Source organism: Phocoena sinus, chromosome 9 (genome assembly GCF_008692025.1).
Source record: "Phocoena sinus isolate mPhoSin1 chromosome 9, mPhoSin1.pri, whole genome shotgun sequence".
Taxonomy (NCBI): Eukaryota; Metazoa; Chordata; class Mammalia; order Artiodactyla; family Phocoenidae; genus Phocoena; species Phocoena sinus.
In genome coordinates this window covers 6,086,382-6,108,263 of record NC_045771.1, presented here as the reverse complement: position 1 = coordinate 6,108,263, position 21,882 = coordinate 6,086,382, and the positions used below count along the sequence as shown (strand labels likewise).

General features: G+C 61.9%; 2 protein-coding genes across 8 annotated transcripts; one reads left to right on the top strand and one right to left on the bottom strand.

Annotated features, from left to right (window-relative positions):
* Positions 1–857: 857 nt before the first annotated feature.
* SLC4A2 (solute carrier family 4 member 2) lies at positions 858–17,129 on the top strand. 2 transcript variants are annotated; one of them, XM_032642795.1, is made up of 23 exons: positions 858–1,030; positions 3,280–3,393; positions 5,042–5,207; positions 5,371–5,609; positions 5,690–5,808; positions 7,363–7,595; positions 7,695–7,837; positions 9,263–9,443; positions 10,751–10,886; positions 10,976–11,141; positions 11,287–11,401; positions 11,523–11,707; positions 11,838–12,063; positions 12,213–12,428; positions 12,511–12,659; positions 12,786–12,980; positions 14,646–14,903; positions 15,017–15,106; positions 15,308–15,474; positions 15,817–16,070; positions 16,168–16,337; positions 16,620–16,793; positions 16,893–17,129. In XM_032642795.1, exons 2-23 carry the CDS (start codon positions 3,343–3,345, stop codon positions 16,971–16,973), a joined length of 3,714 nt encoding a protein of 1,237 aa, XP_032498686.1. In that variant the 5' UTR covers positions 858–1,030; positions 3,280–3,342; the 3' UTR covers positions 16,974–17,129. The 2 variants fall into 2 exon arrangements, with proteins under 2 accessions (XP_032498686.1, XP_032498687.1); XM_032642796.1 differs by lacking the exons at positions 858–1,030; positions 3,280–3,393 and adding an exon at positions 3,988–4,026.
* An 89-nt stretch (positions 17,130–17,218) lies between these two features.
* Positions 17,219–21,834, bottom strand: FASTK (Fas activated serine/threonine kinase). Of its 6 annotated transcripts, none has more exons than XM_032642799.1 (10): positions 21,648–21,834; positions 20,429–20,851; positions 19,750–19,929; positions 19,491–19,630; positions 18,460–18,673; positions 18,199–18,358; positions 17,909–18,000; positions 17,711–17,825; positions 17,523–17,637; positions 17,219–17,430 (listed from the first exon to the last, which is right to left on the bottom strand). In XM_032642799.1, the coding sequence occupies exons 1-10, from the start codon at positions 21,727–21,729 to the stop codon at positions 17,323–17,325; spliced, it is 1,629 nt and encodes a 542-aa protein (XP_032498690.1). In that variant the 5' UTR covers positions 21,730–21,834; the 3' UTR covers positions 17,219–17,322. The 6 variants fall into 6 exon arrangements, with proteins under 6 accessions (XP_032498690.1, XP_032498688.1, XP_032498689.1 ...); XM_032642797.1 differs by having other exon boundaries at positions 21,393–21,788; XM_032642798.1 differs by lacking the exon at positions 21,648–21,834 and adding an exon at positions 21,393–21,638 and having other exon boundaries at positions 18,205–18,358.
* Between the last annotated feature and the right edge of the window lie 48 nt (positions 21,835–21,882).

Here is a 21,882-nt window from a genome sequence, read left to right as displayed (position 1 = left end):
GATTTTTCTTGCGGCTTCTCTCTGTCTCATGACTGCATTCTTGAGGGATGTGACCTGGATGATAACTGCCCCAAACAGCACTCCTCAGCGCCGGAACCAAAGTTGGTGCTAAACATTGGTTAATTAACTCGTTTATATCTGAACGTTTTCTGCATACACATTGCAGTGCTTCAGCCGGTGGCAGACTAAAGAAGCGAAACGTATATTCCTTATCTGGAACAAGTTATAATTTATTAGAAAACCAGAAGTACACACAGAGATCTTTAAATGACAGGTGATGACTATGAATAGGGTTCGAGAAGGAAGGTCACCGCAGGGAATCTCTCCGAGGCAGAATCTCCCCGGTTCGTAAAGTCTAAGTTCAGGGTAATGGGCATCCATCCCCGCCATCACCCCTCTCGCCCTCCCCCCACCCCCCGTCCCTGTCCTCCAGGCAAAGACAGGGGCTTTCTTGGAGGCACTGGGGAAACTGCGGGTGGGAGGCGGGGGACGCCCGCGGCCGCGAGAGAAGCTTGACCCCGATGCATATATATTTCAACTTCCTCCGCCTCGAATTTCCTGATCATCTTTGTGCCTCCTTTTTCCTGCCTGGGATCCCCAGCATGAGGCAGGCCCCTTTCCGCCCAGAGGTGCCTAATGGGGCCAAGAAACGACGTCCCCGGGGCGTCCGTGCGGGGAAGCCCGGGGCGGCAACCTCGCTGGGCCGCGCGGAGCGACAGCCGGGGCTGCCTCCTCGGCGCTGGGCTCCCAGTGCCGGGCCGTGCCTGGGAGCGCGCCTCCGCCCCCGGGTCTCGGCCCCCACTCCGCGCCTCCCAACTCGCTGCGGCGGGGCCGCGCACGGTGCGCCAGGGGGCGCGCACGCAGGGGGCTGGCCTGCCTGTGGCGCGGGGGAAAGTTGAGTTGGGAGAAGTTGGGAGCGACGGGGGCGCGCCCCAAGGTGGGCACGGAGGAGTCGGCGGGAGCGCGCGAGGGCTCCAGAGAAGGGGGAGAGACCCCGAGACCCCTGCAGCACGAAGTCCAGAGGAAGCGGGTAAGCGGAGAGGTGGCGGAGGGGGAGGGCCAGGGCCGCGGAGGGAGGAAGGGAGGGGAAAGGAAAGGGGGGAACTCGGCACTCGGAGCTGGGAGGGAGTGGAAGTGCAGGAAAGGGCGGAGACTGGGGCGCGGGGAAGCGAGGTCTTGGGGAGAAGGATGGGGAGGCGAGAGGAGTGATTGCTGGTAGGAAGCGGGATCCAGGGTCCGCTTCTTAGAGTTCCCTAAAGCGAGGGTGCCGCGCCCCCTGCCACCAGGAGGGGGTACTCTCTGGGAGGCGCCGCCGGCCCTCCCAACTCCTGGATGGACTCCAAGACGACACCCCTCCCCTTTGGTCCCCTACTCTATCCTTCATGCCGTCCAGGGTGCCCTGCCTAGGGGTTGCCCCAAGCCTCTGCCCCCGATCTCGGGGTTGGGAGGCGGAGCCGGGAAGGGGTTGGCGGGTCAGGTCAGGACAAGGGGTCAGGCAGAAGAGGGAGCAGCTGGGTGGGGATGGGAAAGGCGAGCGCGGAGAGTTCGACCTAGCTCCTGGGGGGCTGGCTTGTCTGAGTGGGGAGCTCTGTGCTGGGTGTGGGGGGCGGCGCCGCCTGAAATCCAGGGTCCACTTTTTCCCTCCTCCCTTCGCTCCCCACCCCCCCCAGGCCCACATCGAAGAGCTGTGGAATGTGCGAATTCACCTGGGGGGTGGTTAATGCCCCCCAAGGGGGTCCGGAGTGCTAATCCCTTGGGCAGGGGAGAGTTGCTAATCCTCCGGGCTGGTCGGGGCTGGTCCCCGGAATGTGCCCCCAGCCCGGATTATCGGCATCGATGCTCTGGACAGAGGCTGCTGTGTGTTCTGGGATGGTGGGGGCGGGGGCGAAGGGGGGGGCGGAGGTAAAGGGAGGAGGGGAGGATGGAGGAGCGCACTGAGGGCACAGCCTGGAGCGGGGCGTGTGGCGCCGGCAGGTGCCGGCACTCCTTCCCAGACCGGGTTTCCTCCCCCAGCACCCCTCTCCCCCGCACCAGACTTGCCCTGGCGGAGGGCCTGCTAGGGGGAGGTGAAGAGGGCAGTCAGCTGAGTTGGAAGGCCGGCCAGGAATGTGTCGCTCCCGGCTCCCCACCCCGGACTGACCCCCAGACCTACATTGTTTGACCCCGCACTGACCTGTCTTACCCCCGAGTTGGCCCTAAATCCGGTAACCCTGACCCCCCAGTGACACACTGGGGAGCTTCGGTACTTTTGCCGTTGCAGAGCCTTGGGTGTCCCCAGCACTGCCCCCACTAGGAATAGGTACCCCAGTTGGCACTGGTCGGGTTCCCTAACCGCAGCTCTTTCGCTGCCCTCCCCCTGCACGGTGTCCTCCCCAGACACCCCTACAGTCACGGTCAGGAGGGCGTCAGCCCTGCCACTCAGATTTTCCTGGCCCCAGGCTTGGGGAGGGGAGGGATTGGACCGTTCCTGAGGGCAGAACCTCGGAGTTTCTGTGCCCACCCTCCTTCTGGTCGTCACGTGCCCCTCCCCCATTATAAAGTCGCGCCCGGCCTGTGCCTGCCAGCCTCCCTTCCTCCCTCCCACTGAGTGAGTGGAGTTGGGCTCCTGCCCCTCCCCCAGGGAGCCTCCCCCCCCACTTCGGGGCTGGGCTTTTTTCAGAGGAGGGGGCCCATGAACAGCCCCGTTGCTTGCTGTTTTGGGCTCTCTCCAGAGCTCTCTTTCTCCCTTCCTTCATCCACCCGTCGTCTCTGCCTCAAGGGGTGTCTCACTCCCCCCAGCACAGCCCTCTCTGGTCTCAGCCCGCCTCAGTGTGCCGTGCCACCGCTCCCACCGCTCCCGTTTCTGGCTCGGCCTCTCCTCCCTGCTTCCTCTGTCTCCCCTCCCTGATCTCCGCTGCTTTCTCTCCGGGTCTGGGCCTTGACTCCTGTCTGCCTTTTTTTCCCCCCAGCATCTCCCACCCCCGGCTCTCTCCCCCTCACTCCGCTTAGTCCCTTGGCCCTCTGTGGCCTCCTGTGCCTCAGTCCTTGCCTCTGTCTCTCTTTGTTCCTCTCTTTTCTTCCCATAAATAACTCTCTTTTCTCCCCCCACCCTCCAAGGGCCACTCTAAGGCCTTTCATAGTCTGGGAGGATCCTGTGCAACCAGGAGACCCCTCGTGGCCGGCGGGCTTCCTTGAAGCCCCGTGCCCTGCTCTCCCCTGGCTGTGCAATGTTGGGGTGCCCCTGCAGGCCTGGCACCTCTCTCATGCAGTGATTGCTCCTCCCCCACCCCGCACCCCCAGGTTATGCCGCCGCCTTGTTGCCCTGAAAGCCGCAGCTACAGCGAGAAGGGCTAGGATTTGGCCATGAGCAGCGCCCCCCGGCGCCCCGCCTCGGGCGCAGATTCCTTCCGCACTGTGAGTATTGCCCACTGCCCCTCTGTCCCTCTCCACCATCACCCCCGGGGCTCTGGCCAGGGTGCGGGTCTGTGTCAAGCAGGGGTGTGTGTGTCCGGAGAGGCCTGGGAGGGGAGCCTGTGAGGGACTTGGGAGGGGCACCGCCATCCCCGCTCCGGGCCTTGCGTGGGGCACTGGGTCTGGGACAGGTATCGGTTGCGGGGGTGGGTGTCAGACAGCTTCTGGTCCCAGGGAGGGAGTTGAGGCTCTGTGTCCTGAAGACCCGGGTTGTTGTTTAGCCTCAGCAAGAGAGGAACTTTGGGAAGCCTGGGTCTCTAAGCCAGCGACCCCCCTCTGACTGGGTCTCGGAGGCGGCGCCGGTCTGCTGCAAGGTAGCTCTGGGCAGACCGCTGCACCCCCGGCCCCACGTGCCACTCAGCCCCGCCCCTCCTGGCCCCCACGTGGCCACCGCCCCACGTGTCCCCCTCCCTTCTTCCTGGGAAGGCTAATGATTAACCCCAGTGCCATAATCAGCCCGTTATTGGTCACCTTGGCCTAGCGGGGCACGTGACCAGGAAGAGGCGCCGGCTGGTCCCCTCCCCCTCCCTCCCGGGTTCACCCCTGCCGGCCATGGACTTCCTCCTTCAGCCTCAGGTGCGAGGGTTTCTTGACCCTCCTCCCCCCACCCCGGGCTAGCCCGCGTGCTAATTCTGGTGAGAGTGAGGCCCAGTGCGGGGGGGAGCCGGGCTAGAGCTGCGGAGGTGGGCTGGGGAGAAGCAGACTCCTCACCCCTCCATCTTCTCCTGCCCAGTATCCCTGCCACCCCCAGCTGCTCTTGACCCCACCTCCGAGACTCTCCAAGGCCCGCCCTTCTTCCCAGCCTACCTCCCCCTTGCTCTTCCTTGCTCTGGTACCCCTGCCCTTGGAGATCTCGATGCCCTTCAAGTCCAGAAGCTCTCGAGCAAATATTTAGCGGTGCCTGGAGCTGAGACGCCCGGCGGGGGTAGGGGGAGGGGTGTGTGTGTGGGTGGGGGTTGGACCAAGGCCGTGGGCTGGGCGGCCGGCTGCTTAGCTAGGCTGAGCTCTCCAAAGCGCCAGGCCACCGCAGTCCCGCCGCTCCTGCAGTATGACTCAGGTGGGGGGAGTGAGGGTGGGGGCAGGGCGGGGCACCGCAGCGGCTGAGGCCCCGGGCTCCGGACTCCCAAGGGGAAGCGCTGCATCCCTGTCCAGGAGCTGGGCTCTAGTTCGATTCAGACCAAGCCCGGGTCAGGTAGCGCAGGCGCCTGCAGAAGTTACTTTTCAGGCTCAGTCGCCATCCCCGAGCACAGGGGCTGCGTTCACTACTATCAGCCGTGTGAACGGCCCAGATCACACACCCGACCTTGACCTGCGGGCTGGACACACAGGATTTCTGCTGAGGCTTCCAGGGCAGACGCTTTCCACAGGCCCTAGAACTGACTGGAATGCGCCCAGCCAGGGTCCTGAGAGCCCGGAACCCGGGGGACGGGCCGCTGGGCGGTGGGTGCTGAGTCCCGAGTCCCTGGCACTCGAGGGGAGGGCAGCCGGGGCGGGGGGTGGTACTGGACTCAGCCGCTAGGCGGGGTGGGGTTTCGAGGAGCGTTTCCCGTGCGTGCGTGCATGCGTTCTCACCGCCCCTTCTTCTCCACAGCCGGAGCCAGAGAGCCTGGGCCCTGTGACGCCAGGCTTCCCTGAGCAGGACGAGGATGAACTTCACCGCACCCTGGGCGTGGAGCGGTTTGAGGAGATCCTGCAGGAAGCCGGGTCCCGAGGAGGGGAGGAGCCGGGCCGAAGCTACGGGGAGGCAGACTTTGAATGTGAGGGGGCTCGGGGAGGCGGAGTGAGCGCGGGGCAGGGGTGCTCTGGCTGCCAGGATGGAGCCAGGATGGAGCCGGGGGGTCTGGCGGGGGGGGCGCTGGAGGCCGGCCAGCTGAGCGGGGAGCCGTGCCCGCCGGCAGCTAAGCGCCCTCCTCCCTGCAGACCACCGGCAGTCCTCCCACCACATCCACCACCCGCTGTCCACCCACCTGCCTCCCGACACCAGGCGCCGAAAGGTACCCCAGGGCTCAGGACGGAAGCCGCGCAGGCGCCCTGCAGCCTCCCCGACCGGGGAGACCCCCACCATCGAGGAGGGCGAGGAAGAGGAGGATGAGGCCAGTGAGGCCGAGGGGGCCCGGGCACTCAGCCAGCCCCCTGCGTCCACACCCTCTTCCGTGCAGGTGAGCGGGGGCAGGGCTCCTGGGGATGTCTGCGGTACCCCTGGCCTGGCCTCACCTGCTCACACGGGTCCCTGTTCTAGTTCTTTCTCCAGGAGGATGAAGGTGCGGACCGGAAGGCGGAAACAACCAGTCCGTCTCCCCCTCCGATGCTGCCCCACCACGACGCAGCTCCCCAGGCCACCAAAGGGGCCCAGACTGGGTAAGTGTCCCCAAACAGGGACCTCCCGGGCCGGCACCAGCGAGTTGAGGTGGGGAACAAAGCAGGAGCCTTGAGGTCCTCAGACAGGTTCAGAAATCCCAATCCTGCCGCTGCGATTTGACTTTGGACGAGTCACAGTGTCTATGAGCCTGTTTTCCCATCTATAAACCAAGAATAATAGAACTTTTCTCGCAAGGTGGTAGTAGGGGTTAAAGGGTGGTGTGAACGGAAGTTTAAGTATGGGTCGGCCTGGCACGGAAGAGATGTGTGGTCTAAGCCGTCTCCTCCCACCCCCTGCCATCCCCCCCGCCCGTGGCTTCACGTGGAGCAGCGTCAAACCCCGGATCAGGGACTGGACGGGTGACCTCCACGCACCCCCGGGACCCCAAGGGTGTGAGAGCAACAGGAGACCCCCTCTTGCTCTTGGGGAGCTAGCTGCCAGTCTACCCTGCTTGTGGTCTCATGAAATGGTATCAGAACAAGTTCTGTGCCAGACGACCTGGTTCAGGTGTAGTGTCGGTACCAGTAGGTGATTGGAGTTTGGGGTTGTTAGCCAGAGAAGCCTTCTTGGAAGAAATCACTGAACTGGGTCTCAAGGTCACTACTGTCACCTCCCTGTTGGTTTCTGGGTGCCAGGCAGTGCGAAGGACCCGGGGAAGTGAAGGGCGGATCGCCCCTCCAGGGCGGTACAGGCTCGCTGGGGAGATAGGACAATGTGGATGGAGCTGGGTCCGCGTTGGCTGTCTGCACTGGGGGCGCAGGCCTGCAGGTGGCTGGACGGCCAGGAGGAGGTGGCGGAGCCCCAGAGAGAGCACGGCGTCGCGCTGGAAAAGTGGGTCAGATTTGTGGGCAGGGGTGCGAGCAGAAGCGAGGGCACGGAAGGTCGGTGTAGGTGGAGAAAGCCTGGCAGAGGAGGGACTGGTAATGGGCAGGGGATGGGGGCTGGGAGCTGTGGGAGGTGAGATGCCGGGAGAACAGTTTGGAATGGTGCGGCAGGGACAGGGACCCACTGGCAGTGGCAGAGAGAAAGGAGGCATCGCAGCTTGGGGGACGGGAGCAGAAGCTGGAATCTGTAAGGGACAGGGGTTCATATCCTCCTTGACTGTTGGGTAGGGGTGGGGTATCTACAGTTTCAAAGGCCCATTTCCATGTACTTTACTCCATTTGGTTAGAAACACGGGACCCCGTGAACCTCGAGTCCATTGTTAGGGGTGTGCCTGGGAGGGGAAGCAGGTCCCACTCTGGGTACTTTTCCGGACTTCACTCTCCCCACACCTGGGAAGGCTGCCCTCAGCTCCGTTTTGCTGCTGAGCTGATGTTCCGGGTGGCTTGTGTGATTGCTTGGGGGGGCACAGCCAGTAAATGGTCGAGCCGGATTTAGATGCGGCAGTCTGCTTCCAGAATCCTCACTCTTTCACATCCGCACCTACCGAGAGTGGGGAGCGAGGAGGGGTGAGGTCCAGCGCGGTCCCCTTCCTGGGTCCCTCCTGTGTGGCTCCCGGCCGAGGGAGAGGGGCCAGCCTTCTCAGGCTCACGGCTGCTTTGTCTGTCCAGAGCCCTGGTGGAAGAGGTGGCGGCTGTGGCCAGTGTCACAGCGGGAGGTGATGATGGGGGTGCCTCTGGGCGCCCCCTGGCCAAAGCGCAGCCTGGGCACCGCAGCTACAATCTGCAGGAGAGGAGACGCATCGGCAGCATGACTGGGGCTGAGCAGGCACTGCTGCCCCGGGTCCCGACGGACGAGAGCGAGGCCCAGACGCTGGCCACGGCCGACCTAGACCTCATGAAGAGTGAGTGCTGGGCCTGGGCCAAGCCCGGAGCTGCTGGGAACGAGGGTGGGGGTAAGAGGAAGGGGCGCTTGACCCTGTCCCTCCACCCCCCGCCCCCAGGTCACCGGTTTGAGGACGTTCCTGGGGTACGGCGACATTTGGTGCGGAAGAATGCCAAAGCGTCTGTGCAGAGTGGCCGGGAAGGGCGAGAGCCTGGCCCCACCCCTCGGGCTCGGCCCCGGGCCCCCCACAAGCCCCACGAGGTAATTTCTCCACTTCACGGTCTTGCAGCATCCCCCCATCCGTCTTCTCACCACAGCCCCCGTCGCTTCTCAGACCTGCGGTCATCTCGAGCACCAGGGTTGCCATGTATGGTTTTGAAGGTTGTACACTGCACAAGAGTGCGACATACACATCTTCAGACAGCACTGAGTTTTTTAATTGAAATATAGTTGGTACAGAATATTATGTTAGCCTCAGGTGTACAACATAACGATTCAACATTTAAACACATTACGACATGGGTACTACGGTAAGTCTAGTAGCCGTCTGTCCCCAGACAGTTATTACGGTATTACCTGCTGTTGCTGGTGTGGGCCTTACGGTTCTGGCTCACATCTTAGACAGGTCGGCTTCCCTTTCGTGCCCGTTTTCTGGCAGCCGGCAGCGAGGTGTTTGAGGACCGTTTGGGCCAGAGGCAACTCCGTGGAGCGGCGCGTTTCATTTTTCAGAATCCAGTCACCTCTGTGCTCATCCAGTCCTCCCGTAACCTGTGAGGATGGCGGCCCAGGCGGCATCAGCCATACATCAGGGGCAGTGACTGGTCAAGGCCACTCAGTTACGTAGCGATGTTGCCCACCTTAGACTTCGGGGCTCTGGTCCTGAACCCTGACCCTCCCAGTGGCTATTTTTGGTGACCTTTTTATTGCGGTCGAACAGACACAGTAAAGCACACTCGGGTTAAGCAAACAGCTCTGTGACACTCTGCACGTGTAAATACCTGGCCAACCCTACCTAGATATAGGACATTTCCCACACTCAGGGAGTTCCTTCGGGCCTCTGCCTAGTCACCGCCCTCAGAGGCGACCGCTCTGCGGTCACTCTCAATTAGTTTTGCCAGTTCTTGAAAGCATATAAATGAATCCTACAGAATTCCAATGTAGGACTTCCCTGGTGGTCAAGTGGTGAATACTCACTTCCCATCGGTTCGATCCCTGGTCAGGGAAGTTCCACATGCTGCGTGGCGAGGCCAAAAAAAAAAAAAATTCCATTTTGTGTGTGTGTGTGTGTGTGTGTGTGTGTAGTGACCATTCATCAGACGGTTACTAAGAGTCATATACTGTGCTAAATGTTTTGTATACTTTTTCTTTTAGCCCCCATTTTATTATTATCATTATTGTAGTATAGTTGATTTACAATGTTGTCTTAGTTTCAGGGGTACAGCAAAGTGACTCAGTTAAACGTACATATATATCTATTTTTTTCAGATACTTTTCCCTCATAGGTTATTATAAAATATTGGGTATAGATCCCTGTGCTATACATTAGGTCCCTGTGTTGTACACTAGTAATGGGGGTGGTATTACTTCCATTTCACAGACGAGGGACAGTCTCAGATGGGTTAATAACTCGCCCAGGCTCCATGCCTGTGCCCTCCGTCCTGCCATGCCCTCTGATCTCACCCCAAGGTGTTTGTGGAACTGAATGAGTTGCTGCTGGACAAAAACCAGGAGCCTCAGTGGCGGGAGACGGCGCGCTGGATCAAATTCGAGGAGGATGTAGAGGAAGAGACGGAGCGCTGGGGGAAGCCCCACGTGGCCTCCCTCTCGTTCCGCAGCCTCCTGGAGCTGCGCCGGACCCTGGCCCACGGTAACCCATGCCCCACCCCCTGCCCATCATCGCCCCAGGAGTTCCCTTCGCCCGCCGAGCCCGTTCTCTGAGGACCACACGGTCCCACATTTGTCTTGAGCAGCAGGGTGTGTAATGTCACCAGAGCCCAGGAGGGAGCATCTCCTGTCATGATATCACCTCTCACGATGCCTGCCATTCCTCGGGCTCTGTCACTGGGTGACTGCGGGGCAGGACTGACCCTCTTCTCTTGTCTGGCATCTTCAGCAAACAGCTTCTCTAAGTGATATTTTCAGATAACGGAAGCTGGTATGTTTTGGATGCTACAGTGTTGTCAAACAGTTTTAGTGGAACGCTTTGGGAAATTCTAGAGACTCTGGGGAATGTGACCTAACGTGTAGTAGGGCTGTGTAAACGACTGCATGAGCACGGATGCAGGATTCGCGAGCGCTGTGTCTGATGTTCTGCTGTTTGCTCGTTTCCTCCTTCCTGTTGGGGAATCGCTCCCAGCTGCTGTCAGCAGGCCTGCTTCTAAGCAGCTGAGGACTCAGAAACCTGCTGTCAGAATTATTTCCAAACTGGCAGAAACTAACTAGGCTCTGAGTGAGGCTTGAGGGCTTGGGGTAAGGCGCCAAAGTGTGGGTGCTTTATCGCCGGGCTTTGCGATCTTGGTTTCGGCTGCTCGGGGGGCCTTCGGTTCTGTTGGGTCTTTAGTTCTGTGTTCCTGCGAGTTGACCTTGACGGAAAAATGACCTGGTGACTTTTGAAAGGACCTTCATTTCTATATGAAATGGCAGCTCAGAGCAGTGACGGGGTGGAGAGATCTAGAAACTGTCCTTGAGCAGCTGCTGGACTTGGAGGGGGACGTCTTCAGATGGCTCCAGGGCTGCCACGGGGACGCAGACCGGCTGTGTCGTGCTCCAGAGGGCAGAACTAGGACCCTAGAGTGAAGTCAGAGGAGGCACTTGCTGGCAGTGAAGAGCAGTCTAGGCCGAGGGGGTGGCCCGGGGCACTTCCGGCTGCGTGCTTCCCGGAAGGGGCATCTGGGCAGGACCCGGCCCCGGTGGCCTCTCTGATGGCAGGGGTTCCCTGGCCTCTGCTGAGCCCCACAGCATTCCTGCGGGGAGAGGGGGGCTGGAAGAAATGGGTCAGAGAGGCCGTGGGACTTGGGCCTTGGGCAGAGCTGGGCCCTGCTCACTGATCCCTGGGCCGCACTTACTTGGCTGCCCTCGCTCCCGCTCTCCCTCCCTCCCGCTCTCCCTCCCTCCCATCCCCGCCCTTGCATCTTGCCTGGGGATGAGGGCCTCTCGCGGTGGTCCTCATTCCAGGGGCTGTGCTCTTGGACCTGGACCAGCAGACCCTGCCTGGCGTGGCCCACCAGGTGGTGGAGCAGATGGTCATCTCTGACCAAATCAAGGCCGAGGACAGAGCCAACGTGCTGAGGGCCCTGCTGCTGAAACACAGGTGAGGCACCGCCCGCCGCACCCTGCCCGCCCGCCCGTGCCCAGCGCCGGCTGCTGGCCCTCCTCACCTCCTGCCTGCTGCCCCACCAGCCACCCGAGTGATGAGAAGGACTTCTCCTTTCCCCGCAACATCTCGGCCGGCTCCCTGGGCTCCCTGCTGGGGCATCACCACGGCCAGGGGGCCGAGAGCGACCCCCACGTCACCGAGCCTCTCATTGGAGGTGTTCCCGAGACCCGGCTGGAGGTGGAGCGAGAGGTGAGGGGAGAAAGTGACCCTGCCTGGGTCAGGTCCGGCCGCCACTGCGGCTCGGGCTGCGGGACCGCCGAGCGAGTCGGGCGGGAACGGGCGGGGCCGGGGGTGGGGGGTAGCCAGGCTGAGCTCTGCTCTCCTGCGTCCCCAGCGTGAGCTGCCTCCTGCAGCTCCTCCGGCTGGGATCACCCGCTCCAAGTCCAAGCATGAGCTGAAGCTTCTGGAGAAGATCCCTGAGAACGCCGAGGCTACGGTGGTCCTTGTGGGTATGTGGGGCGAGCTCGGGGGGCAGGGTGCGGGTGGCCGGGCCAGCCTCGGGGGCGCCCCTGCGCTGGGGGCCGGGAGGCGACTGCTGCTCCCCCGCCCATGCCGGCTGCACGCCTCCAGGCTGCGTGGAGTTCCTCTCCCGCCCCACCATGGCCTTCGTGCGGCTACGGGAGGCAGCGGAGCTGGACGCGGTGCTGGAGGTGCCGGTGCCCGTGCGCTTCCTCTTCCTGCTGCTGGGCCCGAGCAGTGCCAACATGGACTACCATGAGATCGGCCGCTCCATCTCCACCCTCATGTCCGACAAGGTCAGCCGCCGCCCGGCCGGGCCTCGCGCCCCAGAGCCCACTTGGGATGCCCCCACCCAGCTCGCCGAGCCTGGCCCCAGGCCCCCGGCCCTCGTCCCGTGTCCTCACTAGCCCCGTCCCGCTTTGGCAGCAATTCCACGAGGCAGCCTACCTGGCAGACGAACGGGAGGACCTGCTGACGGCCATCAACGCCTTCCTGGACTGCAGCGTGGTGCTGCCGCCCTCGGAGGTGCAGGGCGAGGAGCTGCTACGATCCGTCGCTCACTTCCAGCGGCAGATGCTCAAGAAGCGGGAGGAGCAGGTCCGGCTGTTGCCTCCGGGGGCTGGGCTGGAGCCCAAGTCAGCCCAAGATAAGGGTACGGGCCAGTGCAGGCCGGGGGCCAGGTCTGGGCTGCCGGCTGGGGGCTTGGGGGTTAGGCTGGAGGGTGGTCTGTTGTACGCGGAGGAGAGCGGGACGGGAGGAAGAGGGCTGTGACGGGCGCCCTGATGGAGGCCCGGGTTGCAGCGCTCCTGCAGATGGTAGAGGTGGCAGGTGTGGTGGAAGACGATCCCCTTCGGCGGACAGGCCGGCCTTTTGGGGGCTTGATCCGAGATGTGCGGCGCCGCTATCCCCACTACCTGAGCGACTTCCGAGACGCGCTCAACCCCCAGTGCCTGGCCGCCGTCATCTTCATCTACTTCGCGGCCCTGTCTCCTGCCATCACCTTCGGGGGGCTGCTGGGTAAGGAGAGGCTTCAGGTCGTGGTGGGGAGCGCACGGGTCCCCCCGGCCGCCAGCCGCTGAGCTGGCTCTTGCCGCCCTAGGAGAGAAGACGCATGACCTGATAGGAGTATCGGAGCTGATCATGTCCACGGCAGTCCAGGGCGTGATCTTCTGCCTGCTGGGGGCCCAGCCACTGCTGGTGATCGGCTTCTCGGGGCCCCTGCTGGTCTTCGAGGAAGCCTTCTTCTCGGTGAGGGGCCACGGGCTACCCGGGCTGGTCCTCCCTGCCCAGCTCAACTCCCCGTCCTCTTCCCCGAGCACTCCCGCCCCGTTAGCCCGCCCCGGGCTCCGAGCCTGACTGCCCACCGTACCCCAGTTCTGCAGCAGCAACGACCTGGAGTACCTGGTGGGCCGCGTGTGGATTGGCTTCTGGCTGGTGCTGCTGGCCCTGCTCATGGTGGCCCTGGAGGGGAGCTTCCTGGTGCGCTTCGTCTCCCGCTTCACCCAGGAGATCTTCGCCTTCCTCATCTCCCTCATCTTCATCTACGAGACCTTCTACAAGCTGGTTAAGGTGGGTGGGCCTGACGGAACCTGGCCCAGGAGGGGCCGGGCTTTGGGACTGGAGGGAGCCGGGGGCGTCCTGCCCCTTTGTTCTCTGAGCGTGAGGCCGGGCTGCCCCATGGAGCCACGGAACCTAGGCTGGTCCTTCCTGCTGCCCCCACCCCTTCCCCACCCACCCTCCCTCCCTGTCACCAACATATATACCAGAGCTTCAGATCAGTCTTAAAGACTCACGTTTTTGTTTTTTTTTTTAACTTGCAAATACATTCTTGCAAAAGTAGTATACATGCTTCACAGCATATAAGACGTATATTTCACAGTATCTTCTATGAAATAAATTTTCAAAACTTTAAGATGTGAAAAGGGGGATCCTTATGAGCTTACTCTGCAATTATTCCATTACCTGTGAGGCTGAATATCTAGGCGGATGACTCACATATCTTTAATAACGAAGGTAATACGTGCTTTTGTTTTTTTTTAAATAACTTTATTTATTTATTTTTGGCCACGTTGGGTCTTTGTTGCTACGCGCGGGTTTTCTTCTAGTTGCGGCGAGCAGGGGCTACTCTTCGTTGCGGTGCGCGGGCTTCTCACTGCAGTGGCTTCTCTTGTTGCAGAGCACAGGCTCTAGGCACGCGGGCTTCAGTAGTTGTGGCTCGCGGGCTCTAGAGCACAGGCTCAGTAGTTGTGGCGCATGGGCTTAGTTGCTCTGCGGCATGTGGGATCTTCCCAGATCAGGGCTTGAACCCGTGTCCCCTGCATTGGCAGGTGGATTTTTTTTTTTTTAATATATTTATTTATTTGGCTGCATTGGGTCTTTGTTGCTGCGTGCGGGCTTTCTCTAGTTGCGGCAAGTGGGGGCTACTCTTTTTTTGGGGGGGGCGGGGAGCTACTCTTCGCTGTGTTGTGCGGGCTTCTCATTGCAGTGGCTTCTCCTGTTGCAGAGTACCGGCTCTAGGTGAACGGGCTCAGTAGTTGTGGCTCATGGGCTCTAGAGCACAGGCTCAGTAGTTGTGGCTCACGGGCTTAGTTGCTCCACGATGTGGGATCTTCCTGGACCAGGGCTTGAACCCGTGTCCCCTGCACTGGCAGGCGGATTCTTAACCACCGTGCCACCAGGGAAGCCCCTGTGCTTTTGTTAAAGCGGCGAACAATCCAGAAGGTCAAAGGGAAAGGCCCCCAAGATGACAGACAGGGTCACGGTCTGGGCGTCAGACCCACGTCTGTGTCTGTGTCAGGATCAGGAGATGTGCCCCCGAGGCCCACCACACTCCCTGTGTTGCTCCTCCAGGCCTGGCTGGAGCCTCGTTTGCAGCTGCTTTCCCGAATTAGATCAACCCCACTTTTTTTTTTTTTTTTTTTTTTTTTTAATTTTTTGGCCACGCCGGGTGGCATGTGGGATCTTAGTTCCCTGACCAGGGATCAAACCCACACACCCCCTGCGTTGGAAGCTCAGTCTTAACCACTGGACCGCCAGGGAAGTCCCAGACCAGCCCCTCTCTTAATTCCTAGTTGTCTCGTGCTCACATCTGGTCACCTTGGTCATTTTTTTAATCAAGACAAGCTCCTTGAGGGCAGGCCAGCCACCCCCAGCCCTACCTGTCCCACTCAGCATACAGCTGAGTCCCGGATGTCTCACCAGTTAAGCTGATAGAATCCTTTGTCCTCTCCCCAGATCTTCCAGGAACATCCCCTCCACGGCTGTTCGGTCTCCAACAGCTCCGAGGCAGACAGTAGCGAGAACACCACGTGGGCTGGGGCAGAAGCAGCCACGCTGGGGCCGAGGAATGAGAGCTCAGCCGGGCCGTCCAGGCAGGGGAGGCCCCGGGGCCAGCCCAACACCGCCCTGTTGTCGCTGGTGCTCATGGCTGGCACCTTCTTCATCGCCTTCTTCCTGCGCAAATTCAAGAACAGCCGGTTCTTCCCTGGCCGGGTGTGTGGGCTGGCGGGCCCGAGGGAGGCGAGATCTGGGGGCAGGAAGGGGGGCGACTCGGAGTCAGGGCTGCAGCGAGGTGTGGGGCCTCTGAGCACGGTGCTCGCCCACAGGTGCGGCGAGTGATCGGGGACTTCGGGGTACCCATCGCGATCCTCATCATGGTGCTCGTGGATTACAGTATTGAGGACACCTACACCCAGGTACGGCGGAGCACGCGCAGCAGTGAGGCGGTGTTGGACTCTGGACGTTCCCCTTCAGGCCCCCAAGTCCAGAGCTGCCTCTGAACTGGGCAGACACCAGGCCTTTCCTACAGCACGCCTTCGGCGTCCACCCTGCCCAGTGCAGCTCAGGGCACTCCCTCCAAGGTTCACCCACCCCCGGCCCCACCCTCTGCCCCGCAGAAGCTGAGCGTGCCCAGCGGATTCTCAGTGACAGCCCCAGAGAAGCGGGGCTGGGTCATCAACCCCCTGGGGGAGCGCAGCTCCTTCCCCGTGTGGATGATGGTCGCCAGCCTGCTGCCCGCCATCTTGGTCTTCATCCTTATCTTCATGGAGACACAGATCACCACGTGAGTGGTCCTGGCAGAGGCGGGGTGCCGTGCAGACGGTGACCGCCTGCTGCGTGGAGGAGCTGGAGCCCCTGGCAGGCTGGCTGCTGGAGTTGACTTTGTAGGCAGCAGAAAATCCCACTGACGTTTGCTCGGATGGGCACAGTACGGGCTGGGAGCTGTCCAGGAGGGTAGGGAGGGCCAGATAGGACTCAGTTCCATGATGGGACCCTCGCCCTGATGGAAGAGGCAGGGACCATCAGGTTCCAGAAACAGACAGAAGTGACTGACTCGGCACTCTGGCAAGACACAGTTGTCTGCCAGGCTGGGCCCGGGGCTCAGCGCGTGCCTGTCTCCGCCCAGGCTGATCATCTCCAAGAAGGAGCGCATGCTGCAGAAGGGCTCCGGCTTCCACCTGGACCTGCTGCTCATCGTGGCCATGGGCGGCATCTGTGCCCTCTTTGGCTTGCCCTGGCTGGCCGCTGCCACCGTCCGCTCCGTCACGCATGCCAACGCGCTTACTGTCATGAGCAAGGCTGTGGCGCCCGGGGACAAGCCCAAGATCCAGGAGGTCAAGGAGCAGCGGGTGACGGGGCTGCTGGTTGCCCTGCTTGTGGGTACGTTCACCTCTCGCGCCCAGCCTTCCCGGAGGGGTCTTGGGGCCACTGGGGTAGAGAGCCCTGGGGCCAGCTGTTTCTTCTCCTCCTCCCCCAGGCCTCTCCTTGGTCATCGGGGATCTGCTCCGGCAGATCCCCCTGGCTGTGCTCTTCGGGATTTTTCTGTACATGGGAGTTACCTCCCTTAACGGGATCCAGTTCTATGAGCGGCTGCACCTGCTTCTCATGCCACCCAAACACCACCCAGACGTCACCTATGTCAAGAAGGTGAGACCCGGCTCGGAAGGGCCCTGTGCCTCTGCCCCCTCCTGGTCTGTGTGGGTCACCCTCCAGCCCCCCATCTGCCCACCCTGGCCAGCCACCATTCAGCCCGTGCAGACCCATCTCCGGTAAGCACCCAAGGAGGCGCTTCCGTCCCACCCCTGTGGAGGGGAGAGGGGTCGTCGTCCTCTGGATGTGGCAGGCCTGATGGCCCTCCGGGGACCGGGGCGCTCGGAGGCTGGAGAGAAGCCTGGGCTCACCTGTCTTGCCCCGCACCCCCCCACGCAGGTTCGGACCCTCCGTATGCACCTGTTCACAGCCCTGCAGCTGCTCTGCCTGGCCGTGCTCTGGGCCGTCATGTCCACGGCCGCCTCCCTGGCCTTCCCCTTCATCCTCATCCTCACGGTGCCGCTCCGCATGCTGGTGCTCACCCGCATCTTCACCGAGCGAGAGATGAGATGCGTAAGGCTCCCGCGCCCCTCCCCACCCCACCGGCCCCCACCTTGGTCTCACCAAGAGGTCGCGCTCAGCACCAACCTTCCGACTCTGCCCCTACCACAGCTGGATGCTAACGAGGCAGAGCCGGTGTTCGATGAGCGGGAGGGCGTGGATGAGTACAACGAGATGCCCATGCCTGTGTAGCTGCTACCTGGATGGACGGCCGAGGGACAGATGGACAGAGGGAACAGGGGCTGGGGGGTGCTCGCCCCGTCCTCCTCCCTCCTCGTTTTTATTTAAGTGAATAATTTAAAGTCCCCTTACCAGCGCCCCGCAATAAAGTGCTTCGGCCCCCACCTATCCCCGGCTGCGCGTGTGTGTGAGCCGGGTATGAATGGAAGAGAGGTGACGGATTCCAGCCCACTCTGTCCCAGAAACGAGATGTGCAATGGGGAAGGAAAGGAACTTTAATGACAAATCAAAGCAGAGGGAGCCAAAGTGCAAACTGTCCATCCCCCAATGGGGGGGGCATCCTGAACCCATGTGCACGCCCTCACCCCCCTTCAGGCCCCCAGCGGAGGCCCAGGGCCTGAAGCTTCTGCCTCAGGTAGCTCTTGAGCTGGGACAGGCCTCTCTGTGACTCCAGTTCCTCGAAGGGTAGCTGCAGGGGGAGAGGGTAGCAGGTTACCCCAGGGCCTGGCCGGCCAGGGGAGGGGTACTAGCTGAGTGTGTGGGCGTGGGGAGGGCTCTCACCGGCAGGAGCTGGTAGCCCATCAGGCCCAGATGCCGCTCCCGCAGAGCCCGTGAGCCCAGCAGCACTCTGCCATCCCGGCAGAAATGCCACCGTTCCCGCAGCATCAGTACCACCCTGGAGGAGAAGTGACTGGCTCAGAGCTGCTGTCTATGAAGGCAGGCAGGGCTCTCCCACCCTCTTCCCTTACCTCTGGGCAGGGTCACGGATTGTGTAGGGACAGGACCGGGGAGGATACGGTAGGAAGGGGTCCTGGGTTCTCACGGGGAGCACAGCACCAGAGCTGCTGACACAGAGCAGGAAGTCTGCAGGGCATGGAGAGAGAGAGCTGCTGGCCTTCAGCGGAGGCTCCGTGTCCTGGCAAGCCGCAGGCCCACCCGGAGCTCACCTGTGCAGTAGCCTGGAGGCACGGTCAGGTCCTGACGATACTTCTCCTCCCCCAGCAGCTGGCGCAGCCCCTCGGCTACTATATCCTTGTGACTGAGGGGGAGAGGAACACCGGTATCAGGAAAGCCCCCAAGACACTCGTTCTAGCTCCCTCCCGCCTAGTTCCATGGCCCTGGGAAATGCCTCTGCTGCTCCGCTCTTTCCGACTGCCTAGGGCGCAGCAGCACGCACAGAATGTGCTGCGTGCGGGCCGCTCCCCTCCCCTCCCCTCCCCCGAGCTGCCCCAGCCACCTGTACTTGCAACGGGCACGGTCGGTGATGAGTGGCTGGGGGAAGATGGGCACTTGTTGCCTTCGGGGAAGGCGGGGACCCCGATATCCCGGGAGCTCCAGCTCCACGGCCGTGTCTAGCAGGGAGAGGTAGCGCCGCACAATCGGGGCGTGAGGGGTGCCTGCAGGGAAGCAGGACAAGACTTACTGGGGTGCAGACCCCGACCCTGCTTCCCCTGCCCACTGGCTCCCCGGGACCCAGCCAGCCCTCCAGTCTGCGCACCACTGATGTGGCTGATGAAACCTGGGGAAAAAACAAAGTGCAGGGCTCGGAAGGGCAGGCACCGCAGCTGGCACAGTGACATCAAGATGTTGACAGTTGCCAGGGGGGCCACCCCTGCTTCCCGAGCCAGGATCCTCTCAAGGCAGGGCATGAACTGCTCTTCCAGAGGCAGGTAGTTCAGTCGCCCAAAGGGCAGGACCAACTTCTGTACCACCTGCGGAGCAAGGGCAGCCCATCACCCAGCGCGAAGCGGTTCTCCAGTATCCTTTACAAGCTGGACCTCAGGGAGGCTTGGCCTGCAAGCTTACAGCATCACCATAAAGGCAGAACAATCCCTCTACACACACACCAGAAGCTCAACAGTGTAAGCACTGCTTGAGCTCCACGCGATTAGTCTTCAAACAAGCAGAGGAGACGTGGCTGTGGGTTCTGTCCCTGAAGACTTAGCAGAGTGGGATCAACCAAGCTAAGACGGGCTGAGAGTGTTTGCAGGGCTTCCCTGGCGGCACAGTGGTTGAGAATCTGCCTGCCGATGCAGGGGACACGGGTTCGAGCCCTGGTCTGGGAGGATTCCACATGCCGCGGAGCAACGAGGCCCGTGAGCCACAACTACTGAGCCTGCGCGTCTGGAGCCTGTGCTCCGCAACAACAGAGGCCGCCATAGTGAGAGGCCCGCGCACCGCGATGAAGAGTGGCCCCCGCTTGCCACAACTAGAGAAAGCCCTCGCACAGAAACGAAGACCCAACACAGCCAAAAATAATTAAATAACTTAATAAACTCCTACCCCCAACATCTTTTTAAAAAAGTGTTTGGAGAAGTGCAGACAACCCAGGCATACATGCTGGGGAGCTGGACAAGCCAGCGAGGGTGTGAGCAAAGGTGGAACCCCACGGGAAAGAGCAGAGAGCCTAACTGGGTTGTCTGCTGCAGACAGAAGCAGCCAATCAGGCTGGGTGGGGGTTAGGCCTGCCAGGTGTCTTAGGATGGGATGAGTAGGAGAGGAGCATGGGAAGGTGGGAGGTAATCCCACCTTGCTGTTGAGCTGGGCTTCCTGGGCCACCAGGAAGTGGGCAATGGCTTCCAGAAGCTGGGGCTCCCGCAACCGGTGGCGGGCCAAGTGCTGGGCCAGGAGCACCATCACGTGGGGCGTCAGTTCCTCTGGCCTGGCCTCTGCGAAGAACAGCTCATCACACCGGACCCTCAGGTCAGACCTCAACTAGATTCCACCAGACACCACCTGCCTCCGCCTCAGCTCCCCTCCTCCCATGAACCTTAACCCCCTCCAGCACCTGCCAGGCTGCGGATGAGGTGATGCTGTGGATGCCGCTGGAAGCGGGGGCAGCTGAGAGCAGCTTCCAACCTTAGCCCACCGCGAAGGACAGGCTGCAGAGGGGGAGGTGGCTTCGGAGGGAGGCGGAACCTTTGCTCCTGCTCCAGGGCACACACCAGGGGCCCATCTGATGGGAAGCCTGAGGAGGAGAGGGTCAGAGGAGGCAGTCCTAGCAACAGGGAGTCGCTCTGCTCTGCTCCAGTCCTGGTTTAGTTAATGAATCCCCAATCCTTCTCATCTCTGTTTTCTGGGCTGGAAGGTTTGCTACAGAGCACGTGGAAACACTAGAGAAATGTGAGCTATCACGTGCACTAAGGTATCAGAACAGTCTGTGGGGACGGCCTTATACAAAGAAGGCGAGTGAGTTCTCATCTCTTGCCAGTGGTAACAAACTGCAGGGGCTTCCTAGAGCGCCGTATTAGAAGGGACCTGGGGTGGCGCCCTAGCTAAGCACAACACCTGCTGCTTGACTCGCGGTGTCTGCCACGGATGCAGGGGCGCAGCAGCAAGTGTGGCGCGTATGTGCCGTTCCCGGCAAGCCCGAGGGGTGCGTTCTGTCAGCGATCTCGGGTCCTCTGCTGTTTCTCTATTCTTCCGTTAACGCCCACCCCCCCCCCCCCCCCAGACACCGTCCTCACCAAGTAAGACTGCAAGGTGCAGACACACGTGGATGGTGTGAATGTCAAAGGAGGGGCAGTTTCGGATGATGAGCTGACTCAAGTCCTGAAGTGTGGCCTGCTCCACAGGAGGGGGTCGTGGCTGAGACCCCAAGAGCTGGCCCAGGCGACGAAGTGCCACAGGGTAGTGGTGGGCGCGCACCTTGGTGGGGTTCTGGCCCAGCCAGCGCAGCAGCTCCCCAGGGCTCCTCGCCTGTTCCAGAAGCCGCTGCAACCCCTGCACAGGGCCTGCATGGGGGGCTCCTCCAGGAGGCCGGTCTCCCCATTTGTTGGGCCCCAGACAGTAGGGCTGTACTGGTGGGAGCAGCAGCAGGCCAGACAGCCGAGCACTGGAGGCCTGGGCAGAGAGCAGGACTCGAAGCATGGAGTTGGGTGATGGAGACCCTGAGGGGTGGCCCAGAAAAGGGGGTGAGGTATTCTCCAACGGTGAGAAAGACCAGCTATCTACTCTTCACCTCGCTCCCCATCCGGTGGAGCCTGGGGTCAGAGCAACCCTGACTCATGTTCACCCTTCTTTGTGACTGCTCTGCTCCACTTCCCAACCCGCCCCTCTCTGCCTTCTTCCATCCTCTGAAACAGCAATCGTAATCCTTCAGTGTGCTCAGCGTAGGGCTATTTACAAAGCAATTCCACATGCATTATCCCCTCTCGTCCTCCTTACAGGCCTATGAGGAGGGAGGCAGGGCTGGCATTACCTCGATTTCACAGGTGGAGAAACCAAGGCCCAGAGAGGCGAGGGGGTTACGTTAAGCCCGAGGTCACGAATCTGGTTAGTGGTCGCGCCCAGCCTGGAGCCCAGCTCGCCGCGACGATACGCCCTCCCGACCACCTCCCCCTCCCGCAGGAGGCGGCGGCGGCACAGAGGGTGGAGCGCGGGCTCCGCAGCCGGACGGTCCTGGGTTCCATGCTGGGTGCTCCCACTTACCAGCTGTGTGACCTTGGACAAGTGGCTTCGTCTCTCTGCCCAAGTCTCCTCGCCCGTGAAACGAGAACGCAGGGCCCACCTTGGAGGGCGCCCGTGGAGCCCGAGGGCTCAGCTTTGCCATGGCGCGGAGTCGGCGGTGTCAGGGCCCTCCCCCAACGCCCACCCGGCCCGGGGATGCCAGGAGACCGTGGGCACGGTCGCCAACACCAACTCCCGCCGCCCTCCCGCGGCCCGCCCCGCAGGCACCACCCCTACATGGCTCCCCAGGCCCCGCGCAGATCGCTCCCTCGGTCGGTCTCGGGGGCCGGGGGCCGAGCTCCCCCCGCGGCCTCCTCATCGGGGGGCCACCGAGTCCGCCATCTTCCCAGCAGCCCCCGGATCGCCGCCCAGACGCCAACCGCGGCACAGTCCTCGGCCAGCAAAGACGTGGCTCCCGTCAGTCCCCGCGCGCCCCGCCCCTTGCTTCCGGGAAGCTGCGCGCGCGGCGATG